At 48.5% G+C, this 22,323-nt stretch overlaps 1 protein-coding gene and 1 long non-coding RNA gene across 5 annotated transcripts; one reads left to right on the forward strand and one right to left on the reverse strand.

Moving 5' to 3' along the window:
* Nucleotides 1-6,123: 6,123 nt before the first annotated feature.
* IL10 (interleukin 10) lies at nucleotides 6,124-10,144 on the reverse strand. Of its 2 annotated transcripts, NM_001303189.1 has the most exon segments (5): nucleotides 7,473-7,565; nucleotides 7,776-7,841; nucleotides 8,194-8,346; nucleotides 8,570-8,632; nucleotides 9,534-9,686. In NM_001303189.1, coding segments are annotated over 5 exon segments (528 nt in total).
* LOC104914484 (uncharacterized) lies at nucleotides 7,594-15,852 on the forward strand. 3 transcript variants are annotated; one of them, XR_014879925.1, is made up of 5 exons: nucleotides 7,594-7,733; nucleotides 7,828-7,950; nucleotides 10,141-10,279; nucleotides 12,010-12,770; nucleotides 13,655-15,852. It is a non-coding gene; the product is annotated as an uncharacterized LOC104914484 (long non-coding RNA). The 3 variants fall into 3 exon arrangements; XR_014879926.1 differs by lacking the exon at nucleotides 13,655-15,852 and adding an exon at nucleotides 8,585-8,866 and having other exon boundaries at nucleotides 12,010-12,224; XR_004162062.2 differs by lacking the exon at nucleotides 13,655-15,852 and adding an exon at nucleotides 8,757-8,866 and having other exon boundaries at nucleotides 12,010-12,224.
* The last annotated feature ends 6,471 nt before the right edge of the window (nucleotides 15,853-22,323 follow it).

Below are 22,323 nucleotides of genomic sequence, written 5' to 3' on the forward strand. Positions count from 1 at the left end.
TGTACAAACACACACTGCACCCAGAGGTGTGAAGCGCAGTAGATCAGTTTGGGCTCAGCCCACAGCAGCCGTTAGTGCTCGGGCTTTCGTAGGTTCAACGTTTTGGAAAGAAGTTATTTGTAAACAAACGTAATCCCAGAGATAAAACTCCAGTGTGGGGTGGAAGGTTGGCATTTTCTTTATTTCTCTTCCTGCCCTTCCCTGCAGATCACTCCAGAGGGGCCCTGTGCACCCCAACTCCTTTTTTCTGTCACCGCTTTCTGTCTGGTGAGGTGGATGAAACCAGAGCTGCGTCTTTTCTGTAAAGATTCTGATACTAAAAGGAATAGTGGGGTTGGTGTGGGCGGCGGGCGAGAGCGGGGACTTACTCACACGGGGCCATATTTTGTCACTTTGGGTTCGAAAGCAAAATTTTGAGTCAGATTTATTCTCAAAGTACTGGAAGTGAATAGGGTGAGGAGGATAGCGACCACGAGCTGGGGAGAGGCATGATGGTGTTTTCTATTATACCTGGGGAGAGCATCCTCTGAGCTGATGGGGCTGACGGACTCAGTCGTGGGAGGAGGTGCTCTTCTTCTCCTGCTTTTCACAGGGGAAACCTTGGAAACCCTGAGTGATGCAGGAACAGCAGGAAGCTGTTCATTCACTCCTTGGTAGAGTCAACGGTGAATACCAGCACTGTGCCTCTGCACTGATGTCACCCTGTTCACCCTAAATTTGCTTGACTCCTAACAGCAGACAGAGGTGGCTGATAGGCACTGGAGGCTGGGTATGAGGTAAGTGCTATATCCCACCCTTAGAAGTCGCATCAGTGACAGCATGCAGCTCTGAGTTGCATGGCCCCAGTGCCCCTTCCCTCAGCACCTCCTCGCCCATTGCTCTTCATCATTCCGAGAACCTGCGGTTGGATTCTGCTCTCACATTCCTCCTCCACACCTCTCTCCCATTGCTCTGAGCTCATCCCCAGCGCTGCTGTTAAAATGACATTTGCATCATATTCAACCTTTGAGCAACCTCACCCATCACGTCATCCCCATACGTGTGTGCTGTGACGTCGGTGCCCAGTGCTTCAAGTAAACTCAAGGACCCATCCGTGTTATGTGCTGACTCTAAAGGAATATGTGAAAGATACACCGCAATTCTTTAATGCTCGGTAGGAAAATAAGACCCGCCTTGTTATTTTTGGTAGCAAACTTCCTGCTAAGAAGAAGAAAATACATTTTTCTCTCTCTTGCGGGGGGTCGGTGTTGATCAAAAAACCTGGCGCCGCTCCAGGGGGACCGTCAGCATTTGCTGCTACCTGAGAGATGAATCATGGAGATCTCATTTCCTTGTTTGCGATGAGCAAAGTGCCTGCAGCTCTTGCAAGGACAGAGATGAGGCCTGGGCTGCTCGGGACATAGCACAATGCATCCATCTCCTGTGGTGTTGGTCAATGCCGGGCAGCCCCGGAGGGACGAGCTGTGCTGGGGATGTGCAGACAGGAAGATGCGTTGTGCAATGGGCAGCAATCAGAACAGCACTGAGCACTGTGCCTCCTGTTTTCTATTGACAAGGGTTATGATTTTTCCCATGTGTGCACTATCATAAGCTGTTGTCAGTGCAGTGGAAGCTAGCCACGGTCTTCTGTTGGCTGAGCAGGCTTTGCCTTCGTTGCATTTCTGCTCTGTTGGTCCCCAGGTGTGCTTTGCACAAGGCTCAGGTTTTGCTTCTGTGGTGTTTCAGAGCTGTGCTGGGATTCCTTGCAGCTCTGTTTGGAGCTGCCCCAAAGCGGCCCCAGTGGCAGGATGGGGCTTGGCCATTTCTCCTGATTTGGGGCCACTTCATAGGCTCCATGCACTGGCATGGCTGAGTTGCTAATTAGGCTTTCTTGAGTGTTTTAATTAAAATGCCAGGCATTAGTCTTGCTTGACCCTATGGTTAGGTGGGTCCTGCTGAGTGCTTGCTGAATTTGAATGTAAAATCACAGAGACTTTGGACAGCACTCATTAGGATGATGATGACTGATAAACTCAGCTGTAAAAACAGGCTGTGCAGGAGCACCGATCCACATTTTTTCTTTTGCTGGCAGAATGGGGCTCTCCAGCAGTTGCCCTGTTATATTAAAGCAATCTGGATGCTTCCCTAGCTGGGAAGGCAGAGGAGTTCCTCATTTCTCTGCAAAGCCTGGTGACTGCAGAAGCCAGCACAGAGCTGTCAGTGTGTTATGGATAGAGTGTGAGGGCTGTGCTGGTCACAGGAGCTGGGCTTAGCATTGCAAAAGAGAGAAACTGAAGTTTCATCTCAGAGAGAAAGAAATTTGGCATTATTACCAGGAATTGAACCTTGCAGCCCTGCCTTGACCCCCTGGATTTCCTGGAGCAAAGATGTTGTTGCTTCAGGGTATGATGAAACGGTGGAGAGACCCTGCAAGAGGCAGGAGCACAGAAAGCAGAGATGTGAAGTGAGAGCTGGCTGGTGTGTGTCATTGCATTGCCATCCCTATCCAATGGAGATCTCCATTTCTTTAATCAGAAAGCCCAGCACTTGGATTGAGCATCCAAGGAGCTGGTGTGGCCAACGCAACAATTTCTCTTCCATATCACTGTACAATGGGGTGAGCCTTTGTTAGAGCTGTGCTCAGCCCCTTTCATCAATTAATAGATGGCATAGGATGAAAAAACATTGCAGAGATCACACATCTCAGTCCTGCAAACCCCAGGGTTCAGTTCCAAGCCAAGCCCTCAGGATACATCAGGATGGAGTGATTGAGAGAACAAAAAGGAAAGCAAACGACGGCTGTTCCTGTTGGGTCCCTGAGCTGAGGGTAAGCGGCCATTAGTCATCATGAAACCATCTGCGTGTGGAGGAGACACACGGGGCTCAGTGCAGCCCAACACACTTGCATGGCAAGGAGCTTCGCTGAAAACGGGCGGCTTGATGAGAACCGCTGCCCCCCACAGGGCCCTGAGCTGCTGTGGGGGCAATGGGAGGAATCGCTTTGCTTTGCACATCCCACTGTCCAACCCTGGTGCTTTGCACATCCCATCACCCAGCCCTGGGGTAGCAGCTGCAGATGTAATAGGAGGAATCGCTTTGCACGTCCCTTAGCCCCTCATATCCATTGGTTTTGCTCGTGATGCTCCTTCTGCTGTGCTTGGTTTCTGGGACAGTAGGGCTGCTTTCCTGGGCTGGAAAAGGAGACAGAGTGCTCAGCTCTGCTCTGTAACAGTACAGCATTGTCAGTAACCATTACAGGCAGTGCAACAGGGTGGAAATGGGCAGGTAGAGGGCTTTAGCGGTACTTTCGTAGGGATGTTTTGATACATGTTGAGCCCTTTCTTTTTTTCCATTTGCCTTGCATCTTGCTATGCTCTTCATAAAGAAAGGAGTTTGTGATAGGAACCTGCAAAGCACTGATTTCAGTCACATGGGGCTAAAATCTAGGGCACAGAGAGGCATTAGCATGGCCCGAGAATTTAAAAAAAAACATTAAATAACAAGTGTTAACTGTAACCACAACTGAAATTGGGAGAGTTCTGAAAGCATTTGCAGTTTTGATTTTGTCTTTTTGGTGCTTCGGTGCCCTCATGGCACTGAAATTTGGGTCCCCATCCTTTGTGGCCATTTGAAATGGTGCTGGTGTCCAAAGGCATACTTCCTCCCTGTTAGCAGAAGACGAGTGGCTTTCAGGAAAGATTCCAAAGAGGATAAAATGGAAAAAACAGAAGGAATTTCTGCTCCAGCCATGGGCAGTCTGATGCATTTCCACCCTTGGTGCGTCCCCTGTTTGAAGTGACATTTGCTCATGGAGGAGGGAAAAGCTAACGCTTGGGTATCTCAAAGTATCTGAACTGTATCTGAACTGTGTGTGCTCACATGAGTGACTGATCTGAAGCAATGGCGAAACCATGACTGTTTCACCTGTGCAAACCCTGCATGGATGCTCTCCCTCTCTTCTCTCCGGGCTCTGTGCTCTCCCCGAATCCAGGTGTCTCTCTGATGGAGAAGGGAAGGATGGAGCAGCAACCCTCATAGAACTGCTGGTGCCCACAGCAGTGATTCACCCGCAGAGCTCGCCTGTTTCACCATTAAATCATCTGACATTGGGGTTGTGCAAGCCTGGACTTTGCTGGTTGTCCCTATCCCTGTTTCCATGCCTCAGAGTGTGCCCTGTGCTTGAAGCATGGGCTGAGTTTTGCTGGGCTCTTAGGGAGGAAAATAAAGATTAGGAGCGTGTTCTTGGTTTTGCTGTTGGAAGGAAGCCCTGTTGGTGGGTCGCAGTGGGAGCTGAGTGGGTTTCCATGCAGCATTGGCTGCACTGTGGCAGCCCAGGTCAACTGCTCTGCTGGGTCTGTGTTCTGGTTGGTTCCTGATCTCCTGCATTGCTTCACCCTGCGGGAGCTGAGGCTCTGGTGAACATCCTTCAATTCTTTTCCCATAGGACTTAATGGTTGTTTCTATTGTTTTAACTCCTACGTGGTTTATCAGCGTGCAATCAATACCAGACTGCAGTCTTTGCAGCAGCTGCTGCCTGGTCTGGAGGAGCTCATGCAGTGGGAATGGGGCTCAAGGAGCCCTCAGGCAGTGGGGTTTTGCTCTCAGGAAAAAAAAAAAGAGATACCCAGTGAGGAAACCATTTGCTTCCGTGGGATAAGAAATAAAACCAACAAACCAAACAAGCAGAAAACCACCGCCTGTGAGAGATGTGACAGTCCCACGCTGTTACTGTAACACCCAGACAGACTGAGATTGGCAGGAACTACATCAGCACTACGTGGTGTGGGATAATGAATGCAACACCGCAGCCAGAATATGGCACAGCACATCTTGGGGTGCACGAGCAGCTGCAATGCCAAACCCCTGCTATCTAGAATACTCATTTTGTTGTATTTCTCCATAAAGGCTGATGTTTGAGGTGTGTGCTGGTGGATTTGGGGCACCCAGTGAGCTGCCACCTGTCCTGATGCATGCAGCACATGTAGGAGCAGGATGCAGCCTGAATGGTGCATGTGCCACGTTCTGCTTTGAGGTGGGTGTGAGTCACAGTTGTGACTTGGGATGGTCCTGCTGTGTCACATTGCATGCTGCTGTTTATTCTTCCTCCTTTTTTTTTTTGTCCAGGAGTGGGAGGTACTGCTGTGGATAGGGATGGCCCGAGGGCACGGCCAGAAGTGACTCACAGCATTGCTCCTCTGCTGTCACTGTCATCATCAGTGAGGGATTCTGGCTTTGGTTGCCCAGGCAACATCTGCAGGGATTTCCAGAGCCTCCCTGTGAAAACTCCTTGGGGTGAGACATGCCTTTAGTCACAGGTGTGTGTGCATGTGTTTCATCCACCAGGACAGTGTCGTGTTGCAGACATCCCTGTGTTTTGGTGACAAACAGCACAGACACGTCTGCACGCTGCCCCCAGCCCCGTTGTTCCCTTGCAGAGCACAGCTGTGCTCTGTGTCCTGCACTGAGCTGCTCCAGCAGCCTCAGGTAACTGGAAACCTTCCTGCTCTGTACAGTACGAGGCATCCCATCCGCTTCCTTCCTGTGGTTAGCTCAGCAGAGTGACTGAGCTTTACTGAAAAACTCACCGCCAAGCTGACTCAGCCTTTTCCCTAGGCAGGGGCAGGTGCTGAGCTCCTCAGGCTCCTACCTGGAACATCTGCATTGGGTGCTGTGTGCCCAGGGGACACAAGTCGTGTAGAAGGGGTGAAACTGCAGAGGTGGATATTGGCTGGTGTTAGAGTGGAAGTGGTATCTCCTGTCTGATCTGGGGTCAAGGCCTCGTCCTGATGGAGAGCAAAGGAGAAGCCATGGGATCACCGAGGTTGGAAAAGGCTGTAGGATGGCCAGGTCCAACCCCACCCCATCCATACTCTGCCCACTGACTGCATCCCTCAGTGCCACTATGGACTGCATGGGACAGAGTTTCTCTGCCATAACACAATGGCAAAGGGGTTTGTTCCAGTGAATATTGCATTAGAAACTTGCATTTAAATGTGAGTCCCCTGTGTCTTCTTGCTTCTCTGGTCATTAATGCATGCATTGAGTCCTTGGTGGTTCTCCCTGCATGCACTCATTTCCCATTGCCTCCATACACTGGTGGTGCTGTACAGCCACGTTAACAGCTTGGAAGAACAGAGGAGAGCCTTTGTTTGCCACAAGGTCTTTATTAGCAAAAATGATATCTTTCTTTCCATGCAAACTCATGGAGCATCTCACACAGTGACAGCAGCTGGGGCTGTGCCCACCTCCAGTGAGGATCCAGCAGTGCCCTGAGCCAACAGCACTGCACTGGGAATACTTCCCAAGCAGATGCCCTTCCATCTCCGTACACACAAAAACAGAACAAATCACATATAAATAGTCACTTTCCAGCAGTAATTTACAAAGTACAGGAAAGCAAACAGCAAACTGGCTGCGTTTCATCGTCCTGGTGCACAAATACTTCTAAATATTAGAAGCAAATGCCCTCCAGGTCTTGGGATGTTCCTCCATCTCCTCTTGCAAATTAGAAATGAAACCAAATGTTGCCAGTGCTGCATGCGGCTCTACAGATTTGAATACAAATTACTCAACCCACCTTAAAATGGTGGCGAATTAAATATCCTCTAATTTCTAAAAATTAAAAAAAAATATAATAAACACTGAATAAAACTCAACCAAAGACTGAAAACTACCCGAGTTAATTCTTCAAAGTGCAGAGTGTCCAACCCAGCAGCTCTGGAAGCCAGTCGACAGCAGCCTTTAAATCAAGTTCTATTAGAACCAACTGCTTAATTCCTACCATTAACTCTCTTTGACCTCGAACAGCATAGAGGCTGGGGGAAATAGCCAGGGTCAACTGAGCTATTGCTGAGGCAGTCGTGAATTGTTTGCTGGGGAGCAGCTCCTCTCCTCCACGTGGCTTTCCATGCAAAGCAGGAGAAAACCAACCTGCTTTCTGTTATTTCTGGTCATTTTGCTCAGTGCAAGGCCGTGTGATAATTCTGGATGTCTCAGTGCTCAATTGCAAGTGCAAAACCAGAGACGGGGACGTGGCTATGGAAAGAAATAGCTGATTGCTTAAATAAATCATAGCTGCAAAGAAGGGGAGCAGAGGGCTCAGCTGGTGTTTGCAGCTGGGCTTTGATGAGCCCAGGGCTGGGTTTGCTGCTGCCCAACGACTGTGCTCAAAGCAATTGCATTCAGGGTGAACTCGGCTCATTCCCCAGAGGGGTGGGAGCTCTAAAGCAACAAATGCAACAGCGCTATCATAAATGGTACAAAACACGGAACAATAAATAGTTCACAAACTAATAATACAATGTTGTAAACATAGGCACTGAGGTATTAGAAAAAAAAATAATAAATATTAAATTCATTTGGAAGGGAAAAAACACTTAAATAGAAAACTGAATGTTAAGCTGCCACTGAGCTGTAAGCCTTGGGCTGAATCCCAGCACAGCATGGTGTGCTTCGTAACACCACAGGGTTGGGCTGAGAGCAGCCGTGTGTGCTCACTTCCCCCTCTTCATCAGCAGGTACTCCTCGATGTAGTTGATGAAGATGTCGAACTCCCCCATGGCTTTGTAGATCCCGTTCTCATCCATCTGCAGGTGAAAGTCAGCCCGTGATTCATCGGCTGCACGCGCGGTGCAGAATCCCCAGCTGTGCTCTCCTTCCACCGAAACCTCTGTTCTCTCCCCACCCACTGAAGGAACGCAGCAGCTGCTCTGAGCTGAGCTGCTCTGCGTCGGCACAACTTTAACACCCTCTGAGTGCGTGGATCCAGCAGCAAAACCGCCCTGAAAGACACCCACCTTCTCGAACGTCTCCTTGATCTGCTTGATGACTTTGCTCCTCCTCTCGCAGGTGAAGAAGTGGTGCTGCAGAGGTGAGAGGCGGTGGATTAACTCAGTGCTGTTCCTTCCTGCTGCTCCTGGGGTGACTCAGCCCATGCAGCAGCTCCAGCAGCGAGGATGCCAATGCATGCAGGTAAGGGATGCATTCCCTCCCCTCCTCCACCCCCTCCACCCCCTCACTCTGTTAGATTACATCAAATGGCACTCTGAGAATCCTCCCTATCGCTCTGATTATCAGGTATAGAGAAGGGCAAGGAGAAATGCCACCCCGATGGGGTTTTGCTTGTTCTAATTGCTCTGCCCCCCTGGCTCCTGGCCCCATCTCCCTGCCCCAGGGGGACCCAGGGACCATCCCTGCAGTACAGAGCCCACTCACACAGCGCTTCATTGTCATCTTCAGGCCCAGCAGCATGTTGCCCAGGTCGCCCATGCTCTCCTGGTGGCTGGTGCTGGTCTTCATGGCGCGGGGCAGAACCTCATCTGTGTAGAAGCGCAGCATCTCTGACACTGACTGGCAGCCAAAGTTCCCCTGGGGGGAGGAGAGAGTATGCTGATGGCAATGCTTTTGCAATCTGAACCCCAGCAGTGGTTCTCAGAGGCTGGGAATGAGTGTGCATCAGCCCTGCTGCAGGCACCTTGCTGGAAAGAGGGTCCATGGGCCACATGTGACAGTGGGAAATATCCCAAATTAGGATCATTTGGTGGAAGGATGCAGAAGGGCAGTGGCCTTGCACTGGAATAGTAATCCTTACCTTAAATTCATCCAGCAGTTCGGAGTTGAGCAGTTGGATGTTAAGTTCATCGTCTCTGGATTGCTGTATGAGAATGCAATAGAAGAAGTGCTTTATGCAGGCAGCTGTGTTTTCCTCTTTGCCTCACTCAAGGACTGCTCTGCTTGCTTGCATTTATGCTTTAACCCCACTGCTGGCATCCCTTCAGTCCCCATTTCCAGGGGCTATCTGTGCCTCCAACTCCTGAGCCCAGGCTGAGCTGATGCTGCGCAGAGCATCACCCCATGGCACCAAAGTGCTCAACAGCTTTACTGTGAGGTAAGAAAGTTTCATTCCTGATATTAATTGAAAGACTTGCAGCAGGCTTGAAGTGTTAAATCCCACTGATTGTGTTAATTTAATAACTAATACAAGCCATGCCGCTCATCTGGCTTTTAATCCGGAAAGTTGTGTTCCTTTATTGCTAAAGCATGCTGGCAATAGCTGAAGGAGGAACCCTGGGGTGAGCACCCATCCCTGCAGCCCCGCAGCACCAGCGGGTGCTCAGTGCACTCCGTGCTGCTCTGTATGCAAAGCACTGAGATTTGTCACAAGGCAATCACTCAGGCTTCTGTGGCTCTGTCAGAGAAAGTCTGTAGCAAAAGATTTCCCTTTTCAGACAGCGCTGGCTTCAGTGAGGCCGGAGCTCATTGCCCTGAAGAATTTAATCCCTTGCTGCTAAGTCAGTGCATGATTTGCTCTGCAACTTTTAGGGGGAAGTCTGCACAATAAGGCTTGCATTATGAAATCTCTCAAGTTCATTATAACTAAAACCAGGAAGAAAAGCCTTTCGTGTTATCTCTCAGCAAGCAGCGAAACCAAAGGGCAGCCCATAGCGCAGCACACGGCCAAATCTCTTCTGCCCAGAGCAACCTGCTGTCCCCTCATCCAAACAACTCAACTCTGCAAAATAACCCCATGAGACAGAAGGAGGTGTCATACTTACAAAATAGTCCTTAATTTCCTCAAATTTCACCCTCAGCTCCCGCAGCTGGATGGGCAGCAGCTCGGAGAAGTGCAGGCAGGTGGGCTCCAAGCAGTGGGCAGGCAGGGTGCAAGCAGCCAGAAGCAGCAGCAGGGCCTGGCAGCAGGTCTGCATCTTGGGGTCTTTATCCTTTATTCTGCTGCTGCCCCTGGTTGGGTGCCACTGGAGGGCAAAGCACAGCTCTGCAGACTTCACCTTGATGGAGCCCCTCATTTATACTCTCAAAGCATCTCAGTTTCCTTTCCCCGCTTCCTGACGAGTGATATTAAGGGTATAAGTCACTCACTCAATAAACCCAAATGTCACTTGGGTTTCCCGTCAACTTTGGGTTTCCTGTTCTCTTGACCCCCCTCCCCTCCTCACTACCCATCAAATCTTTTGTGCTTAGACTCTGCATTTTTTTTCTATTGCTTGCTTCTTGTAAATTTAAATGAGGCGACAGATACAAAGCGAAGAAGGAAAGGTGCTGTGTGAGCTTACATCTGCATTTCACAGCCACTTTTTATTTTTAGAAGAATGCTCTGCTCTCGGGGAAAAAAAGTGTTTCTATATTTAATTCTCCCTACAGGTTGACACCTCTGATCCCCAGCACTGAGCATCACCCAGCAGCACTGCATTCAGTGAACCTGTCCAGGTGCTCCTCACTCCAGCATTGCTCTTACCCAACCTGCTCAAACACTGTCACCTCCCTCAGCACTGTGATGCAAGTATGCAACACTCTAAATCTTTTTTTTTTTTTTTTTTTTTAATGGAGTTAAAACAAAGTCAGTGTGAATGCTCCAGCCCTCAGCTGATGTTTTACCCAGGCATTACCATGGTCAGCCCTGTGCACAGCACATGGAGACACGATGGGGACTTGGGCTCCTGGTATCAGTTCTGCATGCTTCCCTGCTAGTAATGAGAGCAACTATCACTTTCTTAAAGTGTTTCCTAGCAGCACGTGCTGAGTTTTATTGCATTGTATCATGGAACCCACTCTTTGCACATTGATGTGCTTCGCTCACGTGTCCAAGCTGAACACGAAACCTTTTCTTTCTTGTTCTTGGATGCAATTTTGTTTCCAAGAAATGGACAACAGCCCCAGCTGAGCTCCCAGCACCAGCTCCATGAACCGGGTGTGCTCTCCTCCCCACTGATAAAAGTGACCATTGCAGTGCTGAAGATAACTCCACTGACGTCTCTCTTTCTTCCGTTTTCCTTTCTTTCACGCTCTCTTTCTACATAACTTTATACTTGTTTCCTTTTGGTGATAAGGCTGTTATCCAAGAAAGAGAAAGCAGAGATTAACTTGGCCTTTCTGGAGGCTTCTTTGAAGGCTTTTCTGCTATTTGGAAGTGGCATTCCCCTCATGCTGCCTCCAGCTCATTGCTAGGGACAAATCACTCTGATTCTCATTTCTTTCATTGCCCTGAGCCTCCTTCAATGTGAATTTGCAGACTCATGTGAAGGAACTTGTTACAACTAACGCTGGAAAAACGCAAAGTATTCCTTATACCATATATTTAGATTTCATTTAGAAAATAAAAGAGAGGAAAATTTTGTGTTAGAACATGCATGAGTAAGGGCAGATGAATTATGTATTTGTAATCAGGTGAGGTAACTTCTCTAAACACAGCAGCAGTGAGGGATTTTGCCTGGTTTGTTTTCTTTCTGTTGGTGTTGTACCTTTCCCAAGGGCCGGAAGGGAGATTTTTCTCAGTGAATCACTGCATGGGCACAGAACTTCTATCTGAATCAGAGTGCGTCATGGGGATCGTGCCCCGCTTTTCTTCCCCTGTTTGCGTGCCTCGGTGTGGTTTCTTCCCTTGACCAGCAGCAATGAGGTTGGGAGGCCATGAGGAAGGAGAAGGGCAGCAGCTGACTCAGACCAAAATGTGTAGTGTTAAACATAACCCATTTCACTGGTGCTGTCCCACTGCTCTGTGCATTCGCCCCATGGTGCGAGCCCTTATTGTGGGTTAACTCCAAGCTGCCTCAGGTCAGTAGAGTTGTGTGAACAGGACCTGGTGGCCGCTGAGTTCCATGGGAACACCAAAACCCTCCTGCTGGGACGTGGCAGCACCTGGATCTCACCCCGTTCTCTGTGTATGCGGGGCCAAAGCAGTGACTTCAAGTCCCCTAGGTTGGTGCAGGTTGGGGAACCCTCCTTGCAAACCATGCCGTGCTCTGCAGGAGTTGCTCGGCGCTGCGCTCGTGGCTCAGCGTTGGCATCGCGAGGCTCGGGCTCTGGCCATGGTGCTGACTGAGGGGTCCCGGCCTGGGGGTCGTCCCACTCTTTCCTTCCTGCCCAAAAGCTGAGCTCATGTTTCCAAACTTCCCTTCTTCTCAGCAATCATTGCTCTCCGTGAAGTCATCTCAGTTCGACACCCAGACCATACCGAGCATCTCCCTTATGCAGTTCCCTCCTCCCTGTTTTGGAACCTGCTTTGTTTTTCAGCTGCACACCATGTAAGCCAGTTGCGTCCATTCCACAAAGGAAACTGCCCTGCACACGCACGATGCTCGCTGTGTTTACCTGTGTTTCCTTCGCCATGGCAGAGATTTTGACGGTGCAGTTTCGTTCTGACTCACCACTGCTTACTGCTGTGGAAACACATTGACTCTGCAGTACTACGAAGTAGTTGCATGAATGAATAAAGCACCTTTCCTAAAGAGTGTCCGAGGACGTGGGTGTATTTCTAAACCTTTAGGAAACAGCTTTCATGATTGCCAAGAAGAACATTTCAGGAAGGAAATGTTACTCAAAAGCCTTTTGCACTCTTTGATGCTGGCAGCTTCCATAGGGGCAACTTCTCCCATTTTTTTTCCCCTCTGGGTCTCAATCATTGCCTTTGGACAAGAGAAACTGGTGTATTTTATGCACTATTATGGATACAGCTGCAGGAATTGCCTAGATTTCCAGGCTGCTTAACAGCATGTTTCTTACCTCAAATTCCCCACTTCTCATCCATTTCTATTTGCTGCCCGTGACACCAGGGAAGTGGTGGCTTTGCTGCCCTTCATTCACCGCTACCAAACACCCATTAGCTCTCTCGGCAGCACCCTCTCCGATGACTAACAGTTCCTGACTCATGAAACACATTGCTTTTCCTTCATGATCTTTTGCTGTCAAAGCACAAAGTTGGACTTTTCACTTCTGGAAAGCGGCTTTCTAGCACTTGTTGGAATTTGCAGCTTGACTCATCCCAACCTCAACAGGTAAATCCCAAATTACCCTATGGAAATTGAACCCACGTCAGTAATTGTATTGTCATGTAACCTTTAAGAGTCCCAGAATAGATTACTAATCATGAATAGATACTTTGTTGTGACCTCTAATGCAACTTCTACTCTGACACAGTCTTACATAAGAATTTCTTAGTAGGTCCTGAACTTCCATCTGAACTAAACAAAACTGGAATCCTAACCTAAAGACATTGGGCAATGGAGATTTTGAACTTGCAATATCTTTTCCGATGAGATAAAGGAGTGAGCTCTCAAAAGTCATAGAAGTGAATGGATTTTTCTAAGTAGAGTCTAAATAGAATTTCTAACTGGAGTTTCTAGAATCATTAGGAATGGTGCTGAGCATTGTTTAATGCTGTGTTGTTTAACCAGCAGTAGCTCAGCACCAAACAGCCCTTCACCCAGTGGGATGGGGGAGAGAATTGGAAAAAAAAGAAAGAAGTAGACGTAGAGATAAAGCAGAAGTTAACTATTTTCTAAGGTAGAAAAAGAAGAAAAAGCAGCAGTAATGATGATAATAATATATATACCCAAAGAAGTGATGCAGAATGCAGTTGCTTACCACCTGCTGATTGATGCCCAACTGTCACCCGAGCAGCAGCTGCCACCCAGCCAGCTCTCCTCTGTTTTATAGCTTTCAGCAAGATGTCATATGACATGGCACATACCTTCGGCCAGTTAGATCACCATCCCCCCCCTACACCCCCTGGCTCCTTGTCTCCTTGTGCACTCCAGCTCATTTCCTGCAGGAGGGTACAAGAAGTGGAAGGCTGAAACACCCTTGACTCTGTGCAGCACTGCTCAGCAATGTCTAAAAGATCAGTGTGTTACTAATACAGTTTTTCTCCTCATCTCAGACACTGTGAAGGAAATCATCTCTGCCACCAGGTGCAAGACCAGCATGTCATGGCGAGCTGCAGCTGACAGCATCTTGGCAGTGCCACATTCCCAGCCCTGCGCTCCCAAATGCTGGGCAAGAAGCTATGGGTTTTTTTGCTCATTGAATACTGCAGAGCAGTTGAGAAATCCTGGGTTTTCTCTGCCAGCCCATAATTTTCAGAGCAGCACTTTCTGGTTGTGATGCAGCGTGGGCATGCATTGTGCCTGTCACCCCACAGCCCCTGGGATTCCCCCCGTGCCATTGTCACCTGCCCCAAATGGCAGTGGGATGGAGTGGGGGGGACTGCCCATCTAGCATTACTGTGAACTGGGCATGGGTTTTGATGACATGGTGTCATTGCCATGGACAGAAATGTGGTGTCCAACTCAGGCTGAATTACAGCTGATATTTCCAAGGCAAAGCTAAAGAACAAGGAACGAGTTTCATGATTCAGATTCCCAGTAAAGTCACCCCAGATTTGCAGCTGGCACTTCTGCTCCTTCAGAAAACAATGCAGGAAAATAGAATTGCTCAAGTTTTTCATTCTCTTGCATTTTCTTATTTTAAGCTGACAGCGTGAATTTAGCAGCCACTTTTTAGTTCCCCCAAACTGGGAGATACATGGTGACTGTGGGCTGCACTTCGCTTCTATGCCACTTCCAGGAAGAGGGAAATAATCAGCATTTGACTCCCTGTGTCAAATGTAGGCAGAGATTTCTGAAAAAAGAAAAAAAAAGATGTCTGAATTTAAACATTCTTATTAAATGTAAAGTACCTCCTGCTGGGTGCTTAGACGATAAACATGCAAAGGTCAGCAAGAGGAGAGCTGTGGCAGTGCTGCTTTCCATGTCCCTTTGGACGTCCGTAAGTGGGAAGTTGGAGATGAATCTGAATGGTGGAAACCCCCCCCCTCCCGTGCTGAAATAAAAGCTTAAAAAAAGAAGGGGAGAGGGGGGGAAAGAAGAAGAAAACGAATCAGAAGTGAACTTCCCCCACTGGCTGCTGCCTGCTTAGGACAGAGAAGTGTGGCCATTTGTTTTTTTTTTCCTCCTGTGTGACCACATGTTTCCAAAACTGTGAAGTCGAGGAAGAGCTTTCACTGGTCACTTTGTGTGTGCAGAAATGTGCCCCAATGGATAGAATCTCATTTTCCAAGGGTTCGTATGGAGAGGCACACGCTGGGGGTGGGACAATCCCTGTGCCCTTCTGGGGTGTGCAATGTGAGTGAGCCCTTTGCATGGTGGAATCCTTCCTGGCTTCCCATGTCGATTTGCCACATTTTTTTTCACATTTCCATTAAGAAATAATACGTGAGATGGGAAACCCTTTGCTCTCTCCCTCCTTCTGTGCTCCTCCCTGTGGGCACAAAGCCTCGGGACTGTTAAATCTACACCCTGAACTGTGCTCAGGGCAATATTAACCCCAAACCGAAACCTGCATGTGAGCGCCGGGTGATGCACAGCTCATGCACTGAAATGTGTTTCGGTTTTGGTGAAAGGTAAGTGGATGGGAGTTCTGCCTGACCATCGGGATGATTCATTTGTTCCCCAGATAATTGAAAAATCGAGCTGATAGCTGTCAGTTTCTCCTTTATTAGGCATCATTTAGTGCCTGCACTGTCAGCATGTTTTGTGCTCCCAGGCAAAAGTGGTTCTATGAGGCATAGAGCTCAAATTTGGGGCTGAGTGAAGACATCTGAAAGACTGCAGCTGACAGCTGCTCCCTCCTCTCCTGGACATCTCTGCTCAATTCTAAAGCTGCACCATTAGAGATTTGTCTGCCCAAAGCCTAGAGGGTGAAGGGGTGACTTGGTAAAAGCAGCCCCTCTGGGTTCCAGTTCCCACACTACCTGCACACTGCATATCACAGTATTTCCAGGCTGGTCTGAGCTCTGAGCAACCTAATCTAGGTGCAGATGTCCTGTTCATTGCAGGGGAGTTGGACTGCATAATCTTTAAAGGTTCCTTCCAAATCTAAGGAGTCTATGAATCAACGTGGCCTGCTCTTGCTTATGGAGGACATGACCTCCACGTGGTCCAGACAGTATGAGAAGTGATGCTACATTCCGTGGCTGTTCATTTGTATTGTCAAAATGAAAAAACTTTTCATTTTGATTCAATAAAACATTTGTGGCTGTGTTTTATTTCATCCCCCTTTGTTCACCACCCCCATCCATTGCAGAGCACCCACAGACCCGGGCACTGCCTCGCTTCTCCAACATGAACTCGATGGGACCCCTCTGCACTGCAGGAACACACGAAACATTGCAATAGACAGTAAAACGCAATTCCTGATTGCAGCTCTGATTGCAAGAGAGGAAAAAGGTTTGAAATTAGAACCAAGCCTATTACATCCAAATTCTTCAGGGAAGATGTGTACGGGGCCTCTTGTGGGTTTTGAAAGTACAGGTCAATGTGCTTCAATTGCTCTTCATGCACAGCTCTCCCCTCAAGGAACACTCTATAGTACAGTTTCGTTTCCCTGTGAGGAGCTGAGCCCCGCTGCCATTGCAGCTCGGTGTTGCTGCCTCCTCTTGCCTTGCATTGCCGTCACTATTTGTTAGAGAAGCCCAGTCGCTAATATGTCAGACACCCACATCAAAAAGCTCCTGAAACCTCCTGGAAACTGAGAAGCTTCATTTATTAAGGCTGGGTTTAATTTCGTTGGCTGATTTGAGTCTCTGATATCAGAGATGTGTGTGTTTGAGAATGGATGCGTAGCTCAGCATGGGAGCTGATTTTTGCATCATGCATCAGTGGGAGCTTTCATTCATGTTCAGCAGCAAGGCAGTTTTTTCTCAGGCTCTTTAACCCCATTTTTTGCTGAAATGCTGATTTTCTTAACACGATGGGGAAAAGGGAAGAAACCAACCATCAAAGCTCACTGTGAAATCTTGATGAAACTATCACGAGCTCACCGTGTGCTCAGGCAGGGACTGCAAAGCCTTATGGAAACCCTGCAGGCTGCTGTGGGATTGGGGCAGGAGTTCTCTGAGAGCAATTTGGTTCCCCATCCGACTCCTGGAGTTGGCAGAAGTGAGTTCCCTGCCTGGTGCACCTGCCAGGATTATGATGTTAAGACGTGCCTTGTGAGTTTCCCTTTGAGGAAGATGGAACTGATGACAACTAGAACACGAGTTCATGCTTTATCAAAGCTGGGTTAGCAAGTATTTAACCCTCACCACCCCCTACCCTCCTACTCTGGTGACTAAATTAATGGTTTTCTTCAGAACAGCCGTGCCGATGCACAAAACCCCTCCGCAAAGATGAATCTTAGAGGAAAAAAATTAAAAATCTCTCCTTTTTTTTTTTTTTTTTTTTGCATTTATTTTTAACCTCTCTATGTAAAACCCTGGCTTGGTGGCAGCACTGCCAGGAGTGAGTCATTTGTGTGACATCACACCGGCACTGTGAAGGCGGCGGCTGAAGCAGCGGCACTTTCTGTGACGTGCAGCCAGGATTTGGGGACAGCCAGCAAGGACAGCAGGACCCCCGAACATGAGACCTGTGGGGCTGTGCTATCGCTACCCTACATGGCTGAAAGCGCTGCAGAGTGATGGTGTCCCCCAGAGGATGCTTTGCAGCAGGGTGGTGTCACACCTTGGGGATGCTCTCCCAAAGCCCTGTGGAGGTGTTGGTGGTGGGGCACGCGCTGCTCTGTTTGCACATGTGATAAGCAATGATATCCTTGGGCTGTGTGTTGGTGTCCTGGCCAACACGGGCTCTTCCAGGTGAAGGTAAACTTGGGGAAAGAAACATACCTAGCAAGGTGGAACACCTACAGGACATTCTAATGACAAACTTCGGGGCAGCAGCTTTGGGTAGAGGAAGAATTCAGTTTTTGGGCACCTTTCACATTCAACTTTGGGTAGAGGAAGAATTCAGTTTTCGGGCACCTTTCACATTCACCCTGATGTGACCCCTGGCACTGCCACCCTGCTGATGGCAATCTGGGCATCCCTGTGTGTCCGTCTTTGGGCTTTGGCATCACTTGTCCTTGGTGCTCCGGGTGAAGCTGAGCCTGGGAGGCAGAGAACAGCATAATTTCAGAATTATTAAAGTGGTTTGGGTTAGAAACGTGACTGAGAAGAGGGCGCACTATATACCACACCTATCAGCCAATTACTCCGCGCAGAACTCTGAGTCATTTGACGAGTTTACTGAGAAAAACAATTTTCTACTTTTGTCAGCAGCTGCGGCTGAGCGGGCGGTGCTGCTCTGATAGCAGCTCCCTGGTTTCTGTCGAAAATGGATTGCACTAATTAAGAGAGAGCAGAGCAGTCAGATTTTTAGGGCTTGGATAGAGCACAGCAGAATATTTCCATGTGAGCAGCAGCTTACAAAGCACGGTGCTGAGGTGGGGATTGTCCTCAGGGCAACCCCTGGGTTTGGAGCCCCATTAGTTCCAATGGGGCTTGAGATGGGCTCTGGATTTGAGGGTCAGGCAGTAACTTGACAATGATCCTTGACATATGACAAGGTGTTGGTTAGCTGCAGGATCACCAAAGGAAATGGCAAACTCTACCCTGTGCTTTTCCCGAACATTTGCCTTGCCTGGCTGAGTTGGTTTTTGTGGATGTTCTCCTGATGCATGGTACAAATTTCTCCCTGAGCTCAGATATGGTTGCAGCTCTCTGCTATTTCATCTGGATTTTTCTTTTATTAAAATGAGTGCTGGCATTTCTATCATTCATGCCATCTCATTCTGGTGATCTGTGTACAAATCATTATCACCTTCAGATCTGATATGGTGGAGTACCTAAAACTGCTGTGAAATGAGTAATGCAACCAAATGACAAACCAAGGGTGGTCTGCAAAGCACTATCAGCTCTTGTAGCATGAAACTACTCTGAGATGTGCTATTGAAACATATATTATCACTCTGAAATCCTTTACTGGAAATCTAGATTTTACACACGTATGTGGTCAGTCACTGACAGAGCAGCTTCTATTTGGGTCAGAGAATCTTGGTGGTGGTTTTTTTTTTTTAAGTTTTTTTGTGTGGTTGCTTTTTAGGATGAAATAAAAGCTTCTGGATCTCTGAATGACTGTGGTGTTGGGTCAGCAGGGGCTGCTCGAAGTGTTGCTCAAAGGCTGCTTTCTTCTTTTGATTTCAGATTTGGAGGCAAATTAGTGATGCAGAGGGCTTGTCCTCTTACCTTGTAACCCCTGATCATGGCGACAATGGAGATTGCAAACCCTACCGTGTACTGCTGTGACAAGTTATTTGTGACCTAGCTGCTTTCTGGGCTGCCTGGAAGGACAGAACAGGGCCACATCCCCAGGGTGCAGCCACACATCAGAGCCTGAATGACGCTGGAGGTGCCCCAGGCACCCAGTTCCCACTCTACCATCTGATCTCAGCTCCATCATCACACTGTGCTTCAAAAATCCCTATTTCTTTTTTCCTCTTCCTTCCCAGAGAACACGAGCCACAGCTTGCTGGTTTATTTGGGATATTCTGCTGCTGCTGCAGTTGGCACATGGTCCAGATCCTCTGCTATGTGTACTGAGAGGAGAAAACAGAGCATCACCCCATCATCCATTGGCTTCCCCATGGGGTGGATTTTGCATTGAGTTTCTCACCCACTGGTGCTTGGCTCACCTGCCTCCTAGGCACCAGTTACCAAAAAGGAAAAAGTTTGGTTACCAAAAGGAAAAAAAGAGAAGAAAGAGAAGTCCCTTCTTCTCATCTGCAATTTACATAATGAAGTAAGAACTCACTGCTCTTCCCTTGTTTCCCTGCAGGGCTGGGTGTGCACTGGGTGCCTGGGAAAGCTGCAGGCATGTTTGGGTTCTTGCGTGCCTCTTCCTCTGCTCTGAGCAAAACTTTTGTTGCAATTTTACGAGCAGCAGGTGGGGATTTAGAAAGGAAGGTGCAGATAAACAGGCATGTGCTGCTGAGGATCGCTCCAAAGCTTCGACAAGATGGCATGCAGCCTGAGGTGGGTGTGGAGCTGCCTTTGGCTGGTTTCCTTTATAGGGACCAGGGAAGAATGGTGAGTGCATTTGTGGCCATTTTAGCTGTATGCAACACAGTGATCAGCCTGGGCATAAAGCCTATTTGCCTGCCCTGATGTGATGATGGATATAGTCTCAAAATTGAGTTTCTTTATCAATAAATTACTCACCCAGCAAAACCCAATGGCTCACAGGTGTTCACACCCCATCCCTGCATTGCAACAGTGATGACCCCAGGCTGCTGCTCTGCACTATAGGATGCAGGTGCCCCCAGGTCCACCAGTGCATCCCCATTGGGTACAGGCAGCCTGAGTTTATTTAGCTGCTCATTAGTTTACAGGCTGAGTATGGCTATGTCCAGAAGGAATGAGCTACCAACCAGCCCGGGCTGTGTGTAATGATCACCTCCATTACATGTGCTCTCGGAAACCATCTCATGGCCCCAGGATGTTGTCTCAAAGCTTCTTGTACCCAAGCATCTCTGTTCCCCAAACACTGAGGACATGCTTGAGGATATGAACACCCACCCATCCCAGGAGCAAGCCTGAGAGCAGGGTCCCCCTAAAACGAAGGATTAAGGTCCCACATGCCAGGACAGTGCTGGAGAAGGGGCTCAGCATCTTCCCGACCCTTACTGCAGGGCCAGATGCCTCACACCCAGGGACACCCCAATGGCTGGAGCTGCCACCCCAGCACGGTGCTTCCCCTCACTCCCATCCTCCCAGCACTCTGTGCCAGCATCTCCCGCCCCCAGATGGTAGGGAAACACCTGTGGGTGAAGGAGCTAGTCGCTATCGCTTGCTAATTAATTCAGTAAATTGCAAAGGGAAATAGGCGCTGGGAAAAGCAAGAGAAATCCCAAAAGTTAATCCATGAGCTGTTTCCTCCCAGAACCTGGATAAAAACACGTCCTTTGGAGCTCTCTGGGACAGACGTCGGTGGGACGGATTGACCCGTGCCAACAGAGCAGGTAAAGTGCTGGCTTTTTCTTTCCATCATGAGTCTGTATCTCCTGTAACGAGGTTTTGTAAGGGCTTTATTTATGAATGTCATTGTGAGCACAACCTATGTTTGAAGTATCCATGCTGTTCCATAGGGAAAGTATTCTCCCTTGGGAAAAGCCTTTAGGGTCTGCTGCTTTTGGTCATACTTTCAGCCCTGCTGTTCCAGCTTGATTTACCCATGCTTACTTTTTGTTGAAAATTTTTGGGTAGAGATTTGTCTGTTCACCTGAAATTTTTGCTGTTTTTTGCTCTTTTTCTTTTCCCCCTTTCTTTCTTTTGGAATCTTTTAGGAAATATTCCTTCTTAGTTTTTCTCTCTTGTAACTGGCAAGGAAGAAATGGGTAAGAGGTATCAACCAGTGTTGCTTTTAAACATACTTACATGCATGTGTATCACCAGTACAGTATAAAATGTGTGTGTTCCAGAAATTGTTTAGCTGTTGGCATGTCCTTACAAACGTCCCTGCCAGATGTATGTTCCCCGTGCAATCTCACTTAGTCACTTACATATATGAGGTGAGCAATGAATGCTGAATGATTTGTTGGAAATCTTAGTAAGAACTTTTTTTTTTTTTTTTTTTTTTTTTTGTGCTTTTTATTTTTATGTAGAGGGAAGATTTGAGGATACACCATTCTCAACAGGTGCTCCAGGCATGCTGGGCTCCCGTGTGCTTCTCTGCCTCTGCTCCATGACCTGCTGTCTCACCCTGCTGCCAGCAGCTGGGAACAAAATTCTCCTCTTTGGCCCCTGTAGGATTTCAGTGAGCATGAGTGAAATCAGGGCTGGCTTCACTGCCATCAAAACCAACATTGTAAGTCCTGCTGTGGGCTCCTGGGGAGCAGCCTGTGTTCCCATAGCCCTGCAGTGCCAACAAGTCCCTCATGGCATCTCTCTCTTCCACACAGCAAGCCCGGGACCCCATCAGGACACTGAGCATCCTGTCCCATCCACACTCCCTGCACAGGGTCCAGGTGGGTGCCCTCAGTGCCTTTCTATGCTTCATTCCTCCCTGCTAACTGTGCTCAGGGCTGGGAGCTGCTGGGTGATGCAATGGCATCTGAGTTCCTGCGAAGTGCACAGGAAGAAAGGGCAGGGCAGGGAGGGAGGACGAGTGATGTGAAGGTGTGAAAGGAGCTGGGGGTCCTGCAGTGGTTTCTGCATGGAGTGAGCTTGATGCTTCTCCAGAAATATGCACAGCACCTGGATGGGTGTCCAAAAACTGGGAAACACAGAGCGGGAGAGAGACGGGAGCATTGGGTGGTGGAGGACAGCATAGGCTGCACTGCTCTGGAGGGATGGGAAAGGCAGGGAAGGGTCCCTGTTGGTGCTCCTCACCCTCCTTTCTCTGCAGGGTGGTGGGCTGAGAAATATAAATAAGGCTTTTGCAGCTCTCTTGCTCCAATGCACTGCACTTGGGCCACTGCTTCATGCCTCTAACACCCAGCTACAAAGCCAGCTTATTGGTTTGGTCACTTAGGATAAGGGTGGGCCTGGAAAATCACTCTATATCTGTTACCGATATACCTCAAGCAGAGCTGGGGAAGGTTTATACACCACTGTCAGCTCCAGTGATGGGTGGCAGAGCTGTTTCCTTGTAGTGGTGGGAAGAAAGGCTGTGCCCAAGGGTTTGAAGCACATGGGAAAAGAGGAATTTGTCCCTTAAGCCTTCAGATAAATGCTGC

The sequence above is a fragment of the Meleagris gallopavo genome, chromosome 28, assembly GCF_905368555.1.
Source record: "Meleagris gallopavo chromosome 28, MGAL_WU_HG_1.1, whole genome shotgun sequence".
NCBI lineage: Eukaryota > Metazoa > Chordata > Aves > Galliformes > Phasianidae > Meleagris > Meleagris gallopavo.